Here is a 21,857-nt window from a genome sequence, read left to right as displayed (position 1 = left end):
TCTCTCTCTCTCTCTCTCTCTCTCTCCAACCCATAAATGTTTATTAGGACCAGTGCGTGGGGATGAATCTCTCTCTCTCTCTCTCTCTCTCTCCAACCCATAAATGTTCATTAGGACCAGTTCGTGGGGATGAACCTTCTTGCCGATGAAGTTCTAATAATAGTCCTAATACCAAACATTAGATCTATAAACAATAACAAGTTAGTAGGACATGATAATTTAACTTTATTGAGTTCTATCTTTTACACATAATGTAAGTAATGAAAACTTGTGAATAGTATTGAAAAACTAAAAAAAGACTTCTATGAAAAGTTGAAAAACTTAACTAAATAAATTGAAAATTTTAGAGATTGTATCAAACAATACTGAATAATTTAACGATTACATTGAACGAATTAAAATTTTATAAATGATATAGCACATTAAATCAAAGCTTATGGATTATTAATGTCATTTTCCCTACTTTAAAAAGAGCTAGAATAGAATAAATAGGCTTTAACCGTTAACATAATCTCAAGCCAAATAAAGTATTTCCCACAACCATCATTTAAGACGATCATTAGTTTTAAATTTCGAATACAACTCAAAGTTAAACTCACCTTTCTGGATAATCATATGATTTTACTGCTGCTCATCAACAATATGATTGAAAGCAAAGAGGACCTCAGATTTTTACGGAAGGGTATATTAATCACCATTTTCTTTCGCAAATATCTTCATTTTATTTATTTTAAATATATTATATTCATTGAGAAATGAGTAAGTTTATCCAAAACACATTTGAAATAACTAATCAAACAATGGATCCATGCTTTGGAATGTCTGGCTTAAACCAAACAATTCCATGCCAATTGATTTTTTTTTTTTTTTTGGGTCAAACCATGCCATTGAATTTCAGTCCCCTACATACTGAGCATATTTCAAGCATCACTTTGATTAAATTTTCCAAAATTCCGAGCTAAGGGGCATTACTTTGCTGACAAATGTCAACTCAAGGCACCGTTAAACATTACTTTCGAGTATTTTCTTGTCATCACTATTATTGCTAATTGATCAACTCTTTCGAAGTATTCAAATACCAGCGTACACAATCCTATAATATCTTTTTAAGCAGATTTTCTTAGATCTAAATAAATCATTAGTTTTGACATTCTAAAATGCAATATCCCAAGGAGTTCATCATAACCTCCAAAACAAACGAAAGCGCCGGTTCAAATTCGATTCAATCATATATCTTCGAGGGGGTATTTAAGGTTTCCCTGTTCGAGGAAGATAAGAGCGATCCAACCGAGGAGAGATGGTAGGTCCCAGTCGCCGACGACTATCCGTCTTCTCCGTATGCTGCGGATAAACGCACCAGATGCTTTCCCCTTCCTCTGCGCCTCCGGGACAAGCAACCGAATCCGATCTTGGCGAGTGTTTCTCCCTCCCCGAGTCCGAGCGGTGAAGAAAAGCCATCTCTTTCTTGGTCCTCGCGCCGCTTTATTCCTTGTCTTCCTGATCTACCTGGGCTTGGAGTCCATCCCTCCCCGCGTTCTTGTGTTGTCGGTTCCTCTGTAAGTTGATCTCGCGACCCTTTTCCCCGTTTCTCTTGTGAGTGAAGGTTTCGCGCCTCTTGGGTTCGTTCTTGATCTTGTGAGTTGATCTCGATGATCAAAATCTCACCTTTGCTCTCTGGCTCATCAATTGTGTGTCTTTTCGATTACTTTCCACCGTTTGAGGATGTGGGTTGTTGTCAAATTCGACCATCGTGGTGATATTTAGTTCTTCGTGTAGCGAGTACCTTGTTTGTTAGCTGTTCTGGCTTTTTGGCTCGTTTACGTGTCCGGAATTGAAGGGGTCGCAAATTTGAGAACAGATCTCTGGGGAATTTTCACGAAAGCCGGGGCATGATATCTGTTCTAGTGAAATTGGGAAGCATAAGTGTCCTGATTACCTTTGTATGTTAATAACTGATGAGTCTCTATGGACGTCTCGATTTGGTAATAATAGCAAGAGAAACGGAAGTGGGGGAGGAAACGAAATAATTGGGAAACGATATGCTAGAAAAGAGAACCGAGCTTTGACATAATTCTTTGAAGTTGTGTCGAAGCGCTATCTGATGTAGCAAATGTGATATATATATAACGTAACCGTAAGTGTATAAATGCAGGGTACAATATGGGGGGAAGTGCAATCGATGATGACTGGGAGCTAACTTCCCCAAGCAATGGGATCAAGACATTGGTACTTGTTGGCCGTACCGGCAATGGCAAAAGTGCTACAGGGAACACCATTCTTGGAAGAAAGGCCTTTAAGTCAAGGGCTAGCTCTTCTGGCGTCACAAGCACCTGTGAATTGCAGAGAACTGTCCTGCGGGATGGCCAAATTGTGAATGTGATAGATACTCCAGGTATGATTGTGGGATCAATCTTGTACATGAGATTATATTACACCAATTCAGGAGAAAAAATATGTTTTGAATCTTTTGCTTATCAGTTAGTCCAGTAGACATTTATTTGGCACATAGTAGCTCTGATATCGCATATCATGGCAGGTCTATTCGACATCTCTGCTGGAATTGATTTTGTTGGCAAAGAAATAGTAAAATGTATTGATATGGCGAAAGATGGAATTCATGCTGTACTTGTAGTGTTCTCTGTCAGAACACGGTTTTCAGAGGAAGAAGAGGCTGCTCTCCGTAGCTTGAGAACTTTATTTGGCAGTAAAATAATTAACTACATGATCGTAGTATTTACTGGAGGAGATGAGCTTGAGGATAATGAGGAGACATTGGAGGACTATTTGGGTCGTGAGTGCCCACAGCCTTTGAAGGTTTTGATTTTCTGCCTGATTTACTTCTTATTGCACGATAGAAGTAGAGGTTTTTTTCTGTCTTTCACTTGATTAGGTTATTGCACAATAAAAGATTGAGTTTTCCTCATGTTTCTGCTGTTTGAGATGAATTCCACAATTTATTATGGATCATTGGGGGGAATTATGCTGACTGCTTGTTTCTTGAGCAATATGAGAAATGCAGTATAATGTTGTTCTCTTGTTCTTTTATAAAAATTTTCAAGCCAAGAGGGAGTTCTATTGCTCTATCAAAGAAGAGTTTACCAATGAAGAATCTACATTAGAACAGTTAAACTGCTCTGTTAACTATATATTGGGTGTTTCATGAACTGCAATTTCTTTTCTAGTAGTTCCTATGATCCTATCTAGAGCTTTTTGTTCAAGAATCAATCTTCACTTAAAACCAGGAACAATGTGATTTTCAATCTGAAATTTTATTGTCACTGAGAATATTATGTACTTACTACTTTTTGATGAGGTAAATTATCATGGAATACTATATAAACTTCAGCTGTCAAACACTGATCTGGGTTCCCATAAACCACATTGTGTTCAACCATACTTAGTATTGAATGTGTTGGTCAACACCTTATTCTTATTTTCTTGGTAAGTGTTGTTGATCTTGGAAGTTAAAAGTATTAAAGCAGCCAGATTTGTCTGTCTGTGTGCCTTTATGACTTTCATCTGAAATGAATGGCTGGACGTGCATGTGCACTCAAAATTTGATTAGTGATGCTATCTTTCTTGTTTGTTAACCCAATGTACATAGGATGTTAAACTCTCTTCAAGAAAGCTTTGTCTCTCTTTAGTGTGTTATCTCTTAAATTCTGCCATAACATCTGTTAATGCACCATCCTCCTTTTATAGGACATTTTACTTCTCTGTGAGAATCGAAAGGTGCTTTTTGACAACAAGACCAAGGATGAAACCAAGAGGATTGAACAGGTTCAGTATCTGTTATCCCTTGTAAGCACAGTCATGGTGCAGAATGATGGAAAACCTTATACAGATGATTTATTTGTTGAAATGAAGGTAAGTTGACAACATTAGGTTGTAATTGTTGGAAGCATATTGAATAATGTGTGCCAGTGACATTTTTGGCTCAATTGTGTAACTTATATGTCTGTCAACAGAAAGGGGCGATGAAGCTCCATGAGCAGCAAGAAGTTGTTGGTTCTTTGAAAGGATACACTGAAGGAGAGCTCATGAAGTTGGAGGAGCAGATGCATAAATCTTATGAAGAGCAGCTGCAGCGCATCACTGAGATGGTATGTATATCAGCTCTTGTTTTGTCCTTGTCGTCAGGTACTTTCATTGATTCAGAATTATATGGTCGGACCTTTTATCAACAGACAAACTAGGAAAGGTTTCCTCCCATGCCTGTCTGTTCTGCATTAGTCCAAATTTATATTCTGAGAGATTCCTAATTGTGCTCCCTTTTTCTCTATAGTTCGTTGTAGGTCCTAGTTTTCAACCTCAAAGTGGAGGGTGCTTGATAATATTCTGTTCCTTGAAATTGAAGCTTTTCAATTGGGTCAGTTTGTCTTTTAACTTATGAGTGATTCTTTTATCTAGGTTGAAGCAAAGCTGAGAGAGACAACAACTAGACTGGAGCAAAAGTTAGCAGAGGAGCAAGCTGCTCGAGTGAAGGCAGAAGAGCTCGCGCAATTTGCTCAAATGAAGTCAAATGATGAAATCCGTCTTCTGAGGGAGAGTCTAGAAAAAGCGCAGAGGGAGACCCAGGAGCTCCGTAAGCAAGCTGAAAGTCGATGCGCCATATTGTGACCTAACTGCGAAAACATTCTGGCCTGGACATAGGCTGGATGTCACCTCTTGCATTCCTTTCTAGTGGGGGTATCCACAATGGTAATTTATAAGTTCTTATGGTACATATTGTCAAATATCATGTTTATCTATGCGCCGACATTATTTCAATTGGTATCAAGCAACTCAGTTTTTCTAAACATGCCTTGCTTTTGTTGGTTCATTTGATGTAATTATGGCGTGTATATATATCTCTTCGTCGAGAGGTATTGTTTACGCAGTGGCGTGTATGATATGTGTTTAAAAGATCTTTCTTATGAAGAGGGCTTAACCAGCAAAATCTTGAAAGAATAGGAGCAATTTTCGTACAATCCTTGTTAGGTTGCGTATGATGCCCCTTATTAATTGATCATGCGATAATCAACATGATAATGGAGAAAAATATATATTTCTATAACTCATTTATACATCTGATGCATTGGGATTTCATCTTAGATTTGTAATCTCAAGGCCTGTCAAGCAAGGAATACTTCATTGGATCCATTCAATCCATTGCAAAAATAAACAATCGGTTGTTTTCCAACGATTGTACTACCCTTTCTCATATTTAAGAACGAGATATATAATGTACTCCGGGATTGCCGTGACATGTAAAGTCGTCAATTAACGAAAAAATCGGAAATCACGTTGATCTTTTTCCATGATGAGGAAGAGATTCGACAACATAGGATTAATAAGAGTGTGTTTCGTACGAATAGATGGTGATCATGACAATTTATAGACTTCGTTACAATGTGGCTTTCGTAGTCACTTCAAATTCAACAGATGCTGTAGTACCGCGTGAGATATGGAGGGTGGTTTCAAAGGAAGTTTCCTTCTCTAGGCAAGAATTAGATATGAAGTTCCCATCTTCCTTAGGAAAGAAAAGAAAAAGTCCGCTTTTCTATAAAGTTTAATATATTTCATGATATAAAGATTTCAACATTATGACATACCAGATATATAAGATGCTCCACTTAAGATTGGGCCATATCAAAACCCACCCAAATTTTAAAAGATGGCTAGTACCTAGGGATGAACATGTACGTGCCTGAAGCTACTCAAATCCGCGCGACACTAGTTTAGGTACCCTTGATTCGTGTCATGGCGTATTGGTCTATAAAAAATCGCCAAAACTATCAATCTCTCGTTTAACTTTCAGTAAGATACCCAATTCTACTTCAATCTCTTATCTTTCCTAGGATGGGGTTCTTAAAATATATAACATTGTCTTATGTCTGTACTCTCTCAAATGCAATACCATACAGTGCTTCTTGTCAAGCACCCCTTAACACACCCCAAAGTACAGGCTGATTTGCATAATGTTCATCAACATAATGACATGATCACACATCAACATAGGTACTGTAATAGTTCCAAAGATGAAAAGACACGACACTACCGCTTCAGTATGGTCGTAATAGAAATGAGTACGCACACATATATTACTATAAGTTTGTAAACCAGTCATTATTGTTCAATCCGAGTTATTGGATGCACACATACATCTTCAATCCAAACCACCCAATGACTTACCTGCACAATTAACAAGCAAATATGTTGAATGAAATGCCGATCGATTCAGCATGAAGTCACTTCCACAATAAGACAAGCAGGTTACAAATAGACTATTGCACATTAGTCATCTATGATAGAATGCCATCACTCCGTAATGAACATGAAAAGAGTCGGAGTTTAATGCATAAGTGATCGATTTTCCACAAAAATCAAAGATTTTGATGCTCATCGGATGATTAGAGACAAATTGAAGAAGAATTTTACACACGCAATAGGGAGGCAATCTAACAAGTAATGAGATAATTAGGTCAACTCTCGATGACTCGAATACTTGAGATGTTTACTAGGGCGTGAATACCTATCTGACTGATCCAAACTTGCATGTTGCACAGATAAGCATAAATGAGGAAATCACAATGAACTTTCGACACGGTAAAATTGAGTACCCAAGATGGAGAACTTTTTTGTCGGAGTGTGAGTAGACAGTTCCGCCCTCGACCATGTTAGAAGGGAAGAAATTGCGAGAAGCTAATGCTTCCATTACATTAACCTGAGGGCCAGCAACCATGTTTCCTTGCTGAATCCTGTCCACCTCGGCTATCTGTAAGAAACCAAAGAAGCAATGTGCAAGGGCATCAAATTATTTTCAACAGGATTGAGGAAATTAAGTTAAGATCATTGCTGCGACGGCTGATAACTGAATTTGCCAGATTAAAGAATGTGTCTGCATTGATATCTTGAGTCTTTATGGAACAAATTGTGAATATGTTTATAGCTTCTGGCCGTAATCTTGATTGCATATCAAGTAAATGTAGTCTCTACCAAAATATCATTGAGCTAATTGCAAAGATGTTATGACAACGTTTGTACCTTTGTGCGGAGGAACACACTTTCATTTTCGAGCTCAATCTCCTGAAAAGAAAGAATATCCAAACTTCATGCTTATACTATGGTCAATAATATGAATAACATGGTCGACAAAAGGTGGATTAGAACTGATCTTACTTTTTTCTGCAGGTACTCGATCTCAGTCAATAACATCTCATGCTGTTGGGAGGAGTAATTATTAGTAACACATATAATCAATCTGAAACGTACGACTCAAAATGAAAAGTATCACTGCCGAAGAACCGGCCTAGTGTGACAAAAGTAGGTGTTTTTGTGTGAAGAGCAATAGCACAAGCAGCCTTTATGCACTTGCAATACGAGATCTATTCATAACATGCGACGCAATTTACACATTCAGAATCTTTAATCAATTAAGAACATGTGGTCCTAAAATCTTGTACCTTCTTTGACCTGATCCTTGTGATGCCGCGTTCAAGCCTATTTTCCAGCTGCTTCAGCTCCTTAACAGAGAGTGAACTTAAGGAATCACCCATCAAGTGCCTGGAAAGCATGACAACATTAGAAGGTCCTGAGCACCGAAGCAATCTACTTATTTGAAAAGGATTTCTCTCCATTTTACTAATAAATCGAGAGATCTGTGTATATAAAGAATTAAGAATGAGGTAGTCATTGGCATTCCTTCAAACTGATTAAATCCATTACAATCTTGAGTCTTAGCTGGTATCAAACGCATAGACTGATATATAGACAGATCAAGGAAAGTTTACCTGTTGGAGTTTTGCAGCATTTGGATCTGCTGCCTCAACTTTGCAGATTCTTGCTGATAATACTACGTTGAGTGAATCGTAAAGGCAAAAATCAAAAGAAAAGAGAACATTAATCACTATATCATGAACATCAGGAGATAGCAAGAAACAATTTGACCCAGATGCATTGACAGTTTAATTACGTCTGCCAGCATGATCCAAATGATAACCAACAACAAAAGTGGAAAAATCCTTCAGCGCGAAATGTCACAGGTTATGCAATTTGGATTCAACTCTGGAAAGGAGGAAGCTAATCAGCTACATATTAATGCTAGATACACAATAATAAATAAACAAAATTGCTATCCTAAGTATATAGTCCATGGCATGGGCTTCATGGGAGTTGTTTGTAATATTAGTTGCTAAGCGTGAGATGTATATTTCTCAAGAACACAAAACTTACAATGAGCATGATATTATACTTATGCGATCATTGTGCACAAAAATTATGATATAAGTGCTTCCTTATGAAGGAAATGAAGAAGAAAAATTACCAGTCTTCTTTGAGAAAAATACGAAATCTATAAACCTGACATTAGTTGATCAAAGAATATAAACCCGTTGATTTAGGAAGCAATTTGCCAAATTTAAGAAAAGCAATACAATTTTCACAATGCTGATAGCTACTAAGAGCATACTTAACAACAAACATGAAGGCCAAAACGTAAATTTATCATCTTCAAGTAAAGATAATCATTCAACATTGATCACTGTATGATGTGGCTGTGTTTTCTTAAGAAGAATACAAGATAGACAATGCTTGCAATGGGCATAAGGCTTTTCTATTCATTTACAGTTCTATTAAAGGCAGTCCTTAAGAACACATTGCTATTATATAGATGTTAGAATATTATTGGGTGTCCGATATTCGCGGCCACTTGTTTAAATGTACATCTACAGTCTACCGTATCACTTCATGTATAAGTATAGATCAATTTCAGTATATCTAACGGTGCTCATTCTTTTAATCTTTCTAAGATAAAAGGATCTGAAGCGACTGAACTTTTCAACTAGGGAAATTCTTTTCAAAGAAAATACCGTGTGCACACGTCGGTGGAAGAAAAGAGACTATTTTTAGAAGATTAATTTATAGGTAAATGACAACTGCATTTTGAAAATTATACATATATATTAAGTGCGCGGGGATTTTTACCTATGTTCCCGTTGTTCAAAGTGCCCATGGTTACAATATCACCAAGTATACCATTTGTAGATCAATTTTAGTATACCTAGCATTTGCCTTTGGAGAAATGCCAGGATTCTCAGTTAAAGTTCAAACTTAAAGAATTGCAGAAATATCTTCTCAAGATACTTAGTAATAACATGATCATTTTGTGTAAAAGTGACAAGGGCTAGAATCTGCTTCATTTAAAGAGCATCTTGGATGGCGCATGAACCCACTTAAAAATAAAGAGATGGTCAGGATTTTTTATTGCTAAGTAAATCTCAACCTTTGATTTTTAAGCGGGTTGATATATCATGCATTTCAAGAGCGTAGATTGATGGTGGCAATTCGCCTTCTTAATGTGGAGGATCCATGCCCTACTAATTAAACATGCTAAGAGTAACTTTAACAGAATAGAAAGTAACCCACCTGGGCATTGATCTCTGTGACAGTGCTTGTGTTTGAACTATCTGAATTAGCCTTTTTGTACCTCTCTATAGTTGACCTTATGCTAAACATATAAGCAAAAAGTATGTCAGTATTCGATATTTTCACCACAAAAGCGCTACTACTAGTTTAGCATGAATGTTCATAAACTTAAAGGAATTGTCAGCTCCAGTTTGAAGGTATCTGCAGCTGCATCTAATAGAGTTTAATGCACAAAATTCAATGAGGAAAAGTTTCATTTGTTAGAGGACCATGCATGTTACAATTTGCATCTTAGCAACATTCATATAATGTAACTGATAAAATTACATGTGCTGCTTTATTGAAATAAATGGAAAGAACGCAACTACATCAATGAAAAGATGAAACATAAAATATTTACTCCTTGTTTATTAATAATGAAAGTGTCCGGGACTCTATGAGCATCCGACTAATCCTCACAAGGTACTCTATCCCCATTTCACACACCAAGTAATCACCAAAGACACGCAGTTAGGTGCTCCTAGGGGTGACTTAAAATAAATGCACAAATGTGGCTACTCAAACTAAGCACTCAAAACATTTACTTGTGGTAGTTACTGTATAAAAATTCAAACCACTAAATTGGATTGTTGTCATCCTTTTTCTCGATTGCTAAAGGAATTTGGATTCCTTCTCAAAACTGAATAAGAGCGTTTGAAGAAAGAACGATTCCCTTTAATGTATTGGCTCCGCTCAGCTCAATTATACCCCTAGAACGCGACATAGTGTGATGAAGCGACAATGACAGCCAGCCTTAGCTTGTCTGGGATGTGACCTTGTGATATTGCTAGGAGGAGACATTGAAAATATGGTGTGCTATTGTCTGAAACAATTCTTACACATTCCGGAGGAAGCGGGAAGAACATCCTAGGAGGAAACCAAAGCTATGGAAGCTGGAAAGCACGATACAAGTGAAGGTGGTGGTTTTTGTGACGATGCGACATCCATGGGAAGGCCAGCATATGCTAGCGGGAACGAGGAAGCACGGTGGACTTAGCCAGAACAGGAGGCACTGAAGAGCAAATTCATGCTGAATTAATCTTATGAACTTTTTTTTCAAACAGGTTTGATGTAAGAAAGAAAATTGCAAAGTGCGAATAGTAAAATTCTTCTAGTAAAATATCTTTGAACTGATGTGAAACTTCTATTCGGAAAATGAACAAAGCAACCATAATATCTTATTCACAGTTGTACTGTCCATTCAAAAGTCCCTTGTAAGATTTTTTTTTTTTTGGGCAAGATTCTAGTCTCCCTAGAAGAAAGAAATTGTCCCCACACACAATATCACAATAAGCAATTTTTTCAAAAAGTAATTTTATATCGTGATTAGTTCACATAAAAAAAATCAAATCATATATAGAATGAATCTTATCCAATACACTTTCCGAATAAAATCTTAATGTGTACGTGACATGACTTGAATCCATGATGGTGACCATTTGACAAGTTCGTCCCTAGACCTAACTTGAATCCATGCGCACTTTGATAGTTGGCCACTAGGTGTATTTTATGTGGTTTTCTAGGGTTTCGTAGACAAGGATATTGGGTTGCATTCTAAATATATTATTTGCCTCATTGCTTTATGGGTACTTTTTACTCTTCTTTCCTTATGGACATAAGCCACATGTATATCAGATGCAGCACACAGTTCTATCTTGAAATAATTTCGGGCAACAATATGTGAAAAAAGAATATGCAATAAGAGAAACTTAAGAAAACATTACTCATGAAAGCCTAGATTTTTTCATATTCTCATGGAGAAGTTCCCCATGTATATCACTTCAACTGTTATACATATATGTATTTTTTGCTAAACTGTAACTACACATGATGTTAGTGAATCTTTTCTAGATGCAAAACCCACTCAGATAAAACAGTATCTCTTGTCATGAAACAATGTTCACTGATTTTCTGCTTCATTTATTACCCTCAGTTTGTCTCGGTTAAAGTATGGAAATATGCACAAATATTCATAAGATGCGTCAAAAGATGGAAGAGGCAAATGGTCAGAATAGAGGTAGATGCCCAAACCATGGTGAAGTTTCTGCTTTTCACTTTATTTAAGCATTCCAAATCCCTGCTATGTTTTTATTTAGAACTTATGCTGAATTAATGAATTTGTACTATCCTTAAGCCTCTCATTTACAGGAGTTCATCTCTTATACTGATATTCATATTGTACAATCCAATGATCCACACAAAGAATTCAAAAAATAAAAATAAAAAAATCAAGTACCAGGCGCCTACCAACCAGCTTGCATAGAATTTGAAGGAAGCTTAATCTTTGGATAAGTCACCTTTCACATAACTTTAGAAATAGCTCAATCGAGGTTTCATCGGTTGGATTAACAAGAAATAAGGAGGATGTTCAGATAGATGAGACACATTAGTACACATAGAAAACAATCACAAGCAGGTGAAAGGAATCGAGATTGCTTTATGCTTACCATACCCAAACCACAACACCGATACATAGTAGTAAAGAAGTAACATCATTTCTTTAAGGGGAAATTCAAATAAGCCCTCATATATGTCCTAATACTGTTTTGCATCCTCTACTTTCCCAAATCACCACTCTACTCCATTAGCTTAGTAGATTCATAAGAATACCTAACATCTGTTTATATGCTAGATTTTTACATACCATTATTTTTTTTCCTCCCAAAACACCTCCATGGCTCTTGTAACCCTCACCCCTCAAAAACCCTAAATCCAAAACTAAAATTACTAATCTCATGAACCAAATAAGATACAAGAGCTAGAAATACAAGTGGCTACCACTGTCTGCGCTTGATGATGCGAGGAACCAAACTCATTCAATACAATCTTTTTCACCAACAAAAGGGCAATAAGTTATGAATCAAGTAAAAATATCATTTCTTCAAACAATAATCATATAAATGTCAATTTTCCTTGACACTCAAGCAAAGGGCTGGGAAATAGGTCGTGCCCTATCTTGGGCATGGGTCAAGTAAGGCCCATGGGCCCTAATGGCCAACCTAGGCCCAGCTCATATATTTTCTTTCTTTTTAGAATGAATTAATCAGGCCCTAAATATCACAATGGAAAACAACAATAACTATCGTGTCTGTTCAATCCAACTTCGATCCAAACTTCATCTTGCAGTTGTCGCAAGAATCTTTTAATGGAAACCACAATAATAATGTTTACGTGTTGGCTCTGCTCTCACAACTATTCGAATTCAATGACAATAAGACACGATAACCCTATGATTAAGAGGAACTGTCAGGGCAAATGCTGGAAGCTAGTCCTCATCAAGACGCTTCTCCAGAAGATACCGATACGCTCGAAGAGCCCCAAGCAGCTCCGACGCCAGCTTCATGAAGAAGAACGTCAAGTGTCTGGTGGATATTCTTACTTGAAATCGATGCCAACAGTCTCAAGAAGGCCATTTGCACTATATGTGGCAAAGAATTGGCTAGCGAATTGTCAAGTGGGATAAGGCCACTCGAGGAGGCACAACGTCAAAAAGAGGAAGATATGTCCCAGGCCGGGGAGAGCTCTCCAAGAAAAATGCCAAATATCAAAAGCTTGCTTAAGACAAGTCAGCGGGAGCTTGCATATTATAGCCTTGCCACTGAGCAATCATTTGCTATTGATGGGTAACTTTTCAGTCTCTTTGACTTTGGTTTATGCACTAGTCCTACGAAACACATACCATATGGTCACTGGCCAATAGGTCAATGAGAAATGGGAATTATGTTATAGATCTCTTGTTAAGAAGTTGATACTTTGGCAAGATTCTTGAAATGTGTCAGCCGAAATAATGATTGCTATCGATGAGTTTGGCATCATCGATAATATCTAGTTAATGTTAGGGTGAATACCTCCCCCATCTGCCCTCTAATCTGACAGCTAAATACCATTTGCAATGGAATTTTCTTCCATGTGCAGTGCGTGTGCCACTGCATTAACTTGTGCATGCAAGGCAGCCTCCGACTGTTTCGTGATAATGTGACCAACATACAATGGGTGAGTTCAATACATTAAATCCACCTCATTGAGGCATCAAGAGTTGGAGGTCCAATATTTGACGCAGGGAAGACATGCTAAAAGCTCATTCTAGACATAAGAATGAGATGGAACTTAACGTAGTAGACTTTGAGGAAGACATGCAAGGAGATGGGTATGCTGACGCTCTACTCTACCACTCATAGCGAAAGTGTCAGTCTCCTGCCTTTGACATAACAAAATTTTAGGGTTTCTGAAGTATATGGGGACTTCTTGCAGGTTTTCAGCGATGAGATAGATACTTTTACTGCCAGCAATTATAATCAAGTAGCCCGGCCATTCTGCTTCTATAAATGATGCATGTTCAATTGGTGAACAAGGAGGATGATACCTTCTTGAACAAAGTAGCAGTGGCCATGAAAGCGAACATTCCTCAAACATTAAAATGACATTTCGTTTGTTTTTATGACATCCACTGTCTTGGATCCAAGATTCGAGTTGAAGGGGCTCGAAATTCTTATTGTTCCGTACTAAGAAAACTTGGGAGTGGGTGTTAAGGTCCAAGTGAAATAGATATTGGCGCAATTGGATACTATGAGTTCCATTCCACTAACGAAGATGATGCCGTCACCAATTTATGCCCAGACACATGTATGTTCTCTACTTCGTAAGAAGAAGAACATCCTACGACCTTCCACTAGGCCTTCATCTTCACCTACCAGTGAGTTGGAGACATACTCAGGAACATACTACTCCAAATTCATTGATAGAGTTGGCAAAAACAATATCGACATTCTAAGAGACAAGCCATCCATTTCTCGGTTCTTTCTACCATGGTGCGTGACTTGCTAACTGCACCAATGGAGTCCATGTTCAATACTAACTAATAGATATTGGACGACAACGGGTTCAACTCCTAAAGAAAAAATTTCATGAATGCCTATTGTAAGGCATATGTTGCTTTTTGCAAAAATTGACTCTGGAGAAACATGCCCTACAAGAACAAGAAGACAATGATAACACTGCATGATTTGAATCATAGTGAGGGACACGGTGCCAAAGACGTCTAATTAGAGGTTCTCTTTTGGCGTAATTGAATATGTGTTTCTCATTCATTTATGGGTGTACTTGTATATCGTTTGGTTTTAATTGATTGAGTCTTCTACATTAATTCTGCCCAACCAATTTTTTTTCACTATTTGCTAACACTTTAAAAAACAAATCAGTTTAATTGATTACCCGGTGCCCAGCCCTACTCAGGCATGTACAATGCCAATGAGCTCACTGACAGAACTAATGTGGCGAGAGCTGAAAAATGGAGGGGCAAAATCTTCCGGTGAGTGAACATTGAGCATATGGAAGTGTTGTTCTGAAAGATGAGAATGGAAATGGCACGACCGCTAAAAGACTAGATTTCTTTTCCCCTTTTGCTTTCCATCTTTTTGCGTGCATTGGAATTTGGAGGAGGCAAAAGGATCAGAACCCCCACTCCATGCAATCACCTTTTCCCGTTCGTACATGGACCGGCCATCATTCCACCCCGATTGGAGTTCGATGGATGGACTGGCTGAGGCATCAAGTCCCATGATAAAAGGGGTCTGTCTAGGGGATTTCAATATAAAATAAGAAACAAAAACACTACATAAAATGCTTCAGTTTTGGCCGAAAACGTAGAAAACAAAACAAAACAAAAAAGCCAAATTCTCGTACCGTTCTTTTGAAAGATCTTGCATCAACTCAACCAGTATAAGTCAATACATGATCATATAGACATTATGATCATATGAGTCTCACTACTTATAACTCAATCCTAGCAAAATACTACACCTAAAACTATAATTTAGACCGAAATTGTTCCTTCTATGATCAACATCATGAAGTGATCATCTTGGCAATTTATTTTATAATACTTTCAATTGTTCCGTTGATTATAACCTTAAGAAGTTGTGGAAACAAACGGTACTTTGAAAGTGAAGGAATCGTTAAGCCCCATATAATCGGGCAGCACATAACGGGCAACCAAAACATCATTAGTCACTCATATATGGACTTGACGTTAGGGAATGGACTACACTGCAGTAACCTGACCTTTCTAAAATGCTCAGAAAGACAAAATTAGCGGTAGTGAGTGGACTATCACCTTCGATCCAACAAATCATTTTTTTTTAAGAAGACAACAGTTCATTTACAATCCCAGGAAAAAAAAAAAAAAAAAAAAAGAGAGAGGAGAGAAACAGTAGACGTCCATATCTTGAGGACGTGAGTCCTATAACATGTATTAATAGGTAAGTATATGAACATAGGAGAGATCGTGGTTCGTAGGAAACATTAGACTGAATAGAAAACTTCAATTGCCTATCTTTAGAGCGAAATGATAGAAGTCATGGGATATATATGAGCAAACGTAGTGCGTTGAAAGTGAAAATGGAGCTTGCAGATCCATTATGGCTGATTAAGTGCTGGAGGACACTATATAGTTTGAGTTGTTTGATGAAGAAAATACAGCCCCTTTAATGGTATTCTTCTATTAATATATCATTAAATATTTCGTCTTTAAGCAGAAAACTAAATTACATGCGACTGTAAAATCAATGGATGTTAGCAAATATATAGACATTAATTATACATGAAAAGTAATGACCTAAAACTATTTTAGTGCAAAAATAAAATGTTGACCCGCTTTACGTACATATTACAAATCAAGAGATTTTAGGATGTTGAGAAAGATGGGGTGATAGGTTTATGGCAGACAAGTACAAAAGATCATTATTCTCTTCCTTTTCTTTCCCATCGTGTCATGTCCTTATGACCTCAGAATCAATTAATTTGAGATTAAGTTATGATAACGAAATAATGCTGAGCGATGTGAGAAAGCACTTGCGCTCCATGTTCACCCCACCCTTGCCGGAAATAGAAACAGTCAACGGTCGAAGGACAACAAGTTTGAAACTAGGGTCAAAATTCAAGAAAGCTAAAGAAGGGAGTCAACCATGTGATGTTGTGAAAAATAAAAAGGCTACAAATTCCAAAACATACATAGTACCAACTCTATGATATAATGCCTATCAAAAGAACATATGATGAACTTCAAGGGCTCTTCAAACATAAACTCAAATCCACGAGTTCAAAAGAGATACGGTATGATGAAGGAAAAAAAAAAAAAAAAAAGTCGCGTGTATGGATTTGTCGTTGTTTTAACAGCCCTTTAATCCATCATAAAGACCCACAAAATTAATATGTTAATTTTTTTAGAGTTGCAACTCTTAAAATTTAACTTGAAGTGTTGCATCTTCCCAATGGTTCACAATTAGAACCTTTTCCATACGTCGTAGCTTTTAGAAAAGAGTTGCTCTTTGTTACTCTTGGAACAAAATTATTCTCAACATAAATATTAATTCACTTAAACAGCCAACTCGATTAATTTGAATGACATATTATTTCTTTTTCTTTTTCTTTTTTTTTTTTACTCCAAAACTAAATATATACATAAGTACAATTTGTGAAATATGAAAATGAATCAGATTAGATATTTTAGTGACTATATTATCTTGACATACACAACACGTAACACAAAATTTTATGCAAATTTATGCATCTTCTTTTTTCCCCTCACGAACCAGCAAGAAGACACAACTCGAAGAATACACACACACACATATATAGACACACGAATATAAGTATATGCCAGATGAACGCTTGAAGTATATAACACCGAAAAAATAAAAATAAAAGTTACAAACTTACCTGTTGTTGGAGTACTCGTAGAGGCGTCCTCTGCTGGAGAAGACGATGAGGGCCACTTCGGCATCACAGAGGACGGAGAGCTCGTAGGCCTTCTTCAACAGTCCGTTCCTTCTCTTGCAGAAGGTGACCTGACGGTTCGTCGTGTTCTCGATCCTCTTGATCTCGATCTTTCCTCTCCCCATGATCTGATGATCAAGCTCATCAGATAACCAGCCTCGTGTATTAGCGTATGGTTTAGGTTAAGAGTTCGTGGGTGAGTTTATATCGTGTATAACTGCTTCAGTGAAAAGGGTTAAGTTTCTGAAACAGACATGCTTATGCAAACGCATGAAGAACAGGAAAATCGATAACATATGTCGAGAAACTAACAGATCTAAGCAACTGGGCATTTGGTTTGACCGTTCTCTCTATTTATCAAAAGTGAAGACTCACACTTGAGGGTTTTCTCTTTTGACGCATTAAAGATGTTAAAAAAATGAAAAGTTGACGCCTGTTGTGTTCATGTTCAACTCATGGAGAACCCCGAAAAGGCCGTACGACTTGTAACACAACTTCGTGTAAGATCTTGAGGAAAACAATTTTTTTTCCCAAATCTATGTCGGAACATTTCAAGAATGAGTGAAAAAGAAGCAATATTTTCTCATTCCATATGCTTGCTCCATTTCGTGTCATCTCTCTCTCTTCCTCTCTCTTCACTGCCAGTTCGTCTGCTGTCGCATGCATCTGCAAGCTTTTGGTTTCAAGAGAGTACAAAGAAGTTCGTACAAATCCTTCGTGTTTGGAATTTAACTCACGGAAATTCCACAAGATCAGGAATTTATGATGAGGATGGATATAAATTATATGACGAAAACAAGCCTTAATTAGGTAAATGGAATGATTTTTGGACGAGGGTTTCGGAGAAAATGCCTGTTGGATTGCTCGAGCCCATGACTTTCCTTTTTGTCACTTGAGGAGAAACAAAGAAGATCAAAAATAGAATAAGGCTTGGAATAATCTCAGAAAATAAGGCTATGAATAGATCAAAATGAAGATGTGAGAGAGAGAGAGGGAGGGAGCGGGGGGGGAGAGAGAGAGAGAGAGAAGATCTTGGAGATGATGGCAAGAAGATTCTCTTCCATCAGCTGGCCAATGGCCATAGATCTAAGATAAAAGATCTCTGAAGGACCAAAAACTGCAATTCATGAATTAAAGGGAAAAAAAACAACAACATGGCGAGTGAAGATAGATAGATCTCTGGTCAAATGACAATCGTATAAATTCTTTCCTATAAAAAACCATCAAAACAAGGACTGACCTTCGGGCTTTTGGTGATGGCTCTCTCTCTCTTAAACTTCACTCCCCGGCCACTTCAGCTTTCGGAAAATCTCGGGTGGTGCAAAAAAGAAGAAAGAACACACGAATCCCAAAGAGAGAGCGAGAGAGATGGAGAAGGAAAGCCAAAGTGTGCAAACTACTACTCCTACTCCTCTCTCTCTCCTTCTATTTATGGGCTCTTTCTTTCTTCGTCCATTTTCTTTTTTTCTTTTTTTCTTTTTTCTTTTTGTGGCGCTTACTCTTAGAGAGAGAGAGAGAGAGAGAGAGAGAGATATGGAGAGAGTAGGGAATGGTGCTTTGCCTAAAACCAACAAGAGACGTTGCGAGTTATAGCGAAATGGAAGAGCTTTACAGGTGCGCATTCTCACCATTTACCGCAAACATCTTGTTCATCTCTTAATTGCCTTCTTCAATGGGAGGCCCATAATATTGAAATGAATCATCATTTTCTGACCATTCTGCCCTCCCCAAGAATCTAGCCATTACGCGTTCAAATCCACCGTATGCTGCCCCCCAATTTTTATGGGGAACGAGAGGAGACGATCATGATCATGATTTGATCTGATTTGACGAAGCATGCGGAAGAAAGAAAACAAGGAGAGATTATGTTGCATGGTTCTGAGGTTTTGGACAATGTCTTGAATATCACGTTGGGTGGTTTCCACGTATGCTTGCACTAGAGAGATTGTGAAGGAAGAACCAAAGGAAAAAAAAGTTTTTTGGATCAGTCTCTCGATGCGCTTGCTTGCTCCATAAGTAAATGTGGCATGGCGTTGCTCTATAAACGGCAGGCATCTAATCTTTTTGTGGTTCTCGTCAAAAATGGCGCTCCAATGATGTTGTTCATATTAGATTCCTAGATTCCTGAAAAACCCTAATCGCATTGCTCGCTCAAAACACAAGCTGAGGAAGCCATTGCTAAAAGAACAGGCTCTGTTTGTTGCAATCGTGACAGGTTTCGTTCAGTTTCGAGATACGTGCGGTCTCTCTACTCCTTATGTCACATTCATTTGTCTACCTGATGGTGTACATCTTCAAGTACTTTGTTTACCTAATGGTGTACATAATGAACTAATAACAACCAGCTGCACGATGCATGAAATTTGTGTTTGGTATGTAAATGTGCATGCTTGTGCCATTGTGTTGACGGAATGCGCGCTTTAAATGTTACATTTTCCAAGAAAATAATATCAAAAGTGTCATAACTCTCGTACGATACTCACTTTAATGTCAAAACTTTTCATCAAATTACTTTTATGTCAAATTGGAGAAAAAAAAGTCACTTAAATACTTTGGTGATAAATTCCTGCCAAAAATCATACATAACTTTTATAACTAGATACGATTGTCTACGTAAATTTTTTATAATAAAAAAAGTCCACGTGGTCTAAATCTTTGGTCAATTAAGTTTACATGGACAATAGAAACACACCATCGTTGTCGTCCAAGGCGTCCAACAAGCCATCTCATCCATGGCCACCGTAGATGCCGCATGACAAATAAAGCGGGCCGTCCTCCTCTGCATTCGCTGTCCATGGCCGCCGTAGCTGCTCCATGACCAACCAGTCGGGTCGTCCTCCCTCTGCCTTCGCTGCGGCAAATCATATATGGCCTACCGAATCTAGAGTCATGGCGACGGCAGGAAGACGAAGCCGACCAGATTCTGACAAGTGGCTCGTGTGGAGCAAACAGGCGAAGACTTGGCGATTGTTCTTTGAGCGGCCTTTGGCGAGATTATATCGATGAGTCTTCCCGTTGTGATAGCGCTGGTCAATGAGCAGTTGATTTAATCCATGAGTTGTTTCAACGGCGACAAAGGAAAGCTTTCAAACCGGAGTTCAGACTTTCTCTATGGAGTTCGATAAATTCTAAAATATGACTTCGATTCCTTCTTGATTTATCTTCTATTTTCTGTTCCGTTTTGTTGTTTTTCGTTCTCTTGTTGTCTGCCAAATTCAATTGCCATCGGTTGCATTTTGGACGGGGAAATTGAATTTTTACAAGGAAGGCGTTACATGAAATGACGAAGTTGAACTCTAATTTGTTCTCCTCCGAATACCAACGCACTAGAATTAGAAATCAGAGAGCTTTAGACTGGTGATCAAGCGAAGTGGCTCTCTCGAAAATGGAAGATTCAGACTCCCGCACCATGACCCCATAAATCCCTGTTCTATTAAGCTTGGTCAATTTTTGTATACTAAATTCTGCATAAGCAGCTAACTTTCTTATTATTTTGTGAGTTAGACATGAAAAATAAAAGGCAGAACATTGTCCCCTAACGTCACAAAAACATCGAAACACAAAAGGCAGAACATCGGCCTGGTTCTCCATTATCGAGTGCAGTCTATTGACTTTGGAAAGTGAAAGAGGCTTTGTTCTCTAGTGTAGGGTAGATCGGTGCCATCACCACGGCTGCAGATCTGGAGATGAACCAGCCGCGTGTTCCTCCTAATATGGAGATGGAGTTCTTCGTGGCCGTGGGGTCTAGAATCAATGGGGTGAAGTTGGGGACGAGCCCAGATCCAGGAGGTCGCCGAGCCCATATCCGGCTTCGACTTAGGCGACCGACTTCGTTACCTTCCTCATCTTCATCAGCACCTCATCATCTTCCACCTTTTTCTTCCTATTTGATTGTCTGCAAATCGAAAAAAGATTAAAAGAAGTTGATGTCAAACGCAGACAAGAACCCTACTTTCAACTAATCAAAATTAGGGTTTATATTTGGGGCAAAGATGTAGACAATGTCGTTTAGGGCTATTATTACTGACTATGCCTGCTAGTGAGTCTCGTCGGTTGAAAAATTGATAAAAAATTACTACATTGAATTTCCAACTTCCCAAATTAGAGTTGGCACCTAATTGATATATTTTTTTTTTTTCAAAAGTGGCACTAAAATGATCCAATAAAATTTTTTGGCATCAAAAGTTTTGGAAGTTATATACTTCTAGTGTCATTTTTCCCAATTTTCCAAATAATGATAGAGCTACAAATTAAGAGTCGTCAGTGACTTTTTCATTAATGGTGTCATCTTCTTATTAATTGCCGAAATGAATTCATTGAGTTAAATGAACACTTACAGATAATCACATCATTAAATATACCAATTTAGTACATAGGTGTTAATTATTATCCCCAGCATTGCACAAGTTCTTCGATGCAACTCAATTTTATATTTGATTAAGTTTGTAACGTATCAACATGCCATGAAGGTCGAGCCACCAAAATGAGTGCTCAAGATGGTGGCCTTCCATGGGGTGATCTCATTTATTTATGCATCACAACCCAAGCCTTCTTACAGCAAAAGTGATATTTAGGACGTTACAAACTCCCCATTTGGGTCTCTGACATCTTCATCAATATCGACCAGTCATGTCCCCCGA

General features: G+C 37.8%; 2 protein-coding genes across 2 annotated transcripts; one reads left to right on the top strand and one right to left on the bottom strand.

The window, feature by feature from the left end:
• The first annotated feature begins 1,267 nt into the window (after positions 1-1,267).
• LOC104449828 (immune-associated nucleotide-binding protein 9) lies at positions 1,268-4,920 on the top strand. Its single transcript, XM_010064106.3, has 6 exons — positions 1,268-1,556; positions 2,153-2,392; positions 2,537-2,814; positions 3,703-3,867; positions 3,969-4,103; positions 4,411-4,920. Exons 2-6 carry the CDS (start codon positions 2,161-2,163, stop codon positions 4,618-4,620), a joined length of 1,020 nt encoding a protein of 339 aa, XP_010062408.1. The 5' UTR covers positions 1,268-1,556; positions 2,153-2,160; the 3' UTR covers positions 4,621-4,920.
• A 902-nt stretch (positions 4,921-5,822) lies between these two features.
• Positions 5,823-18,575, bottom strand: LOC104449826 (amylo-alpha-1, 6-glucosidase, 4-alpha-glucanotransferase). Its single transcript, NM_001302710.1, is given in 9 exon segments — positions 5,823-6,174; positions 6,603-6,757; positions 7,027-7,068; positions 7,162-7,203; positions 7,446-7,545; positions 7,773-7,834; positions 9,406-9,487; positions 17,161-17,345; positions 18,458-18,575. Coding segments are annotated over 8 exon segments (669 nt in total). The 5' UTR covers positions 17,343-17,345; positions 18,458-18,575; the 3' UTR covers positions 5,823-6,170.
• Positions 18,576-21,857: the final 3,282 nt, after the last annotated feature.

The sequence above is a fragment of the Eucalyptus grandis genome, chromosome 6 (genome assembly GCF_016545825.1).
Source record: "Eucalyptus grandis isolate ANBG69807.140 chromosome 6, ASM1654582v1, whole genome shotgun sequence".
NCBI classification, from domain to species: Eukaryota; Viridiplantae; Streptophyta; class Magnoliopsida; order Myrtales; family Myrtaceae; genus Eucalyptus; species Eucalyptus grandis.
Note: the sequence above shows the minus strand (reverse complement) of the source record. Positions and strands in the feature narration are given on the sequence as shown.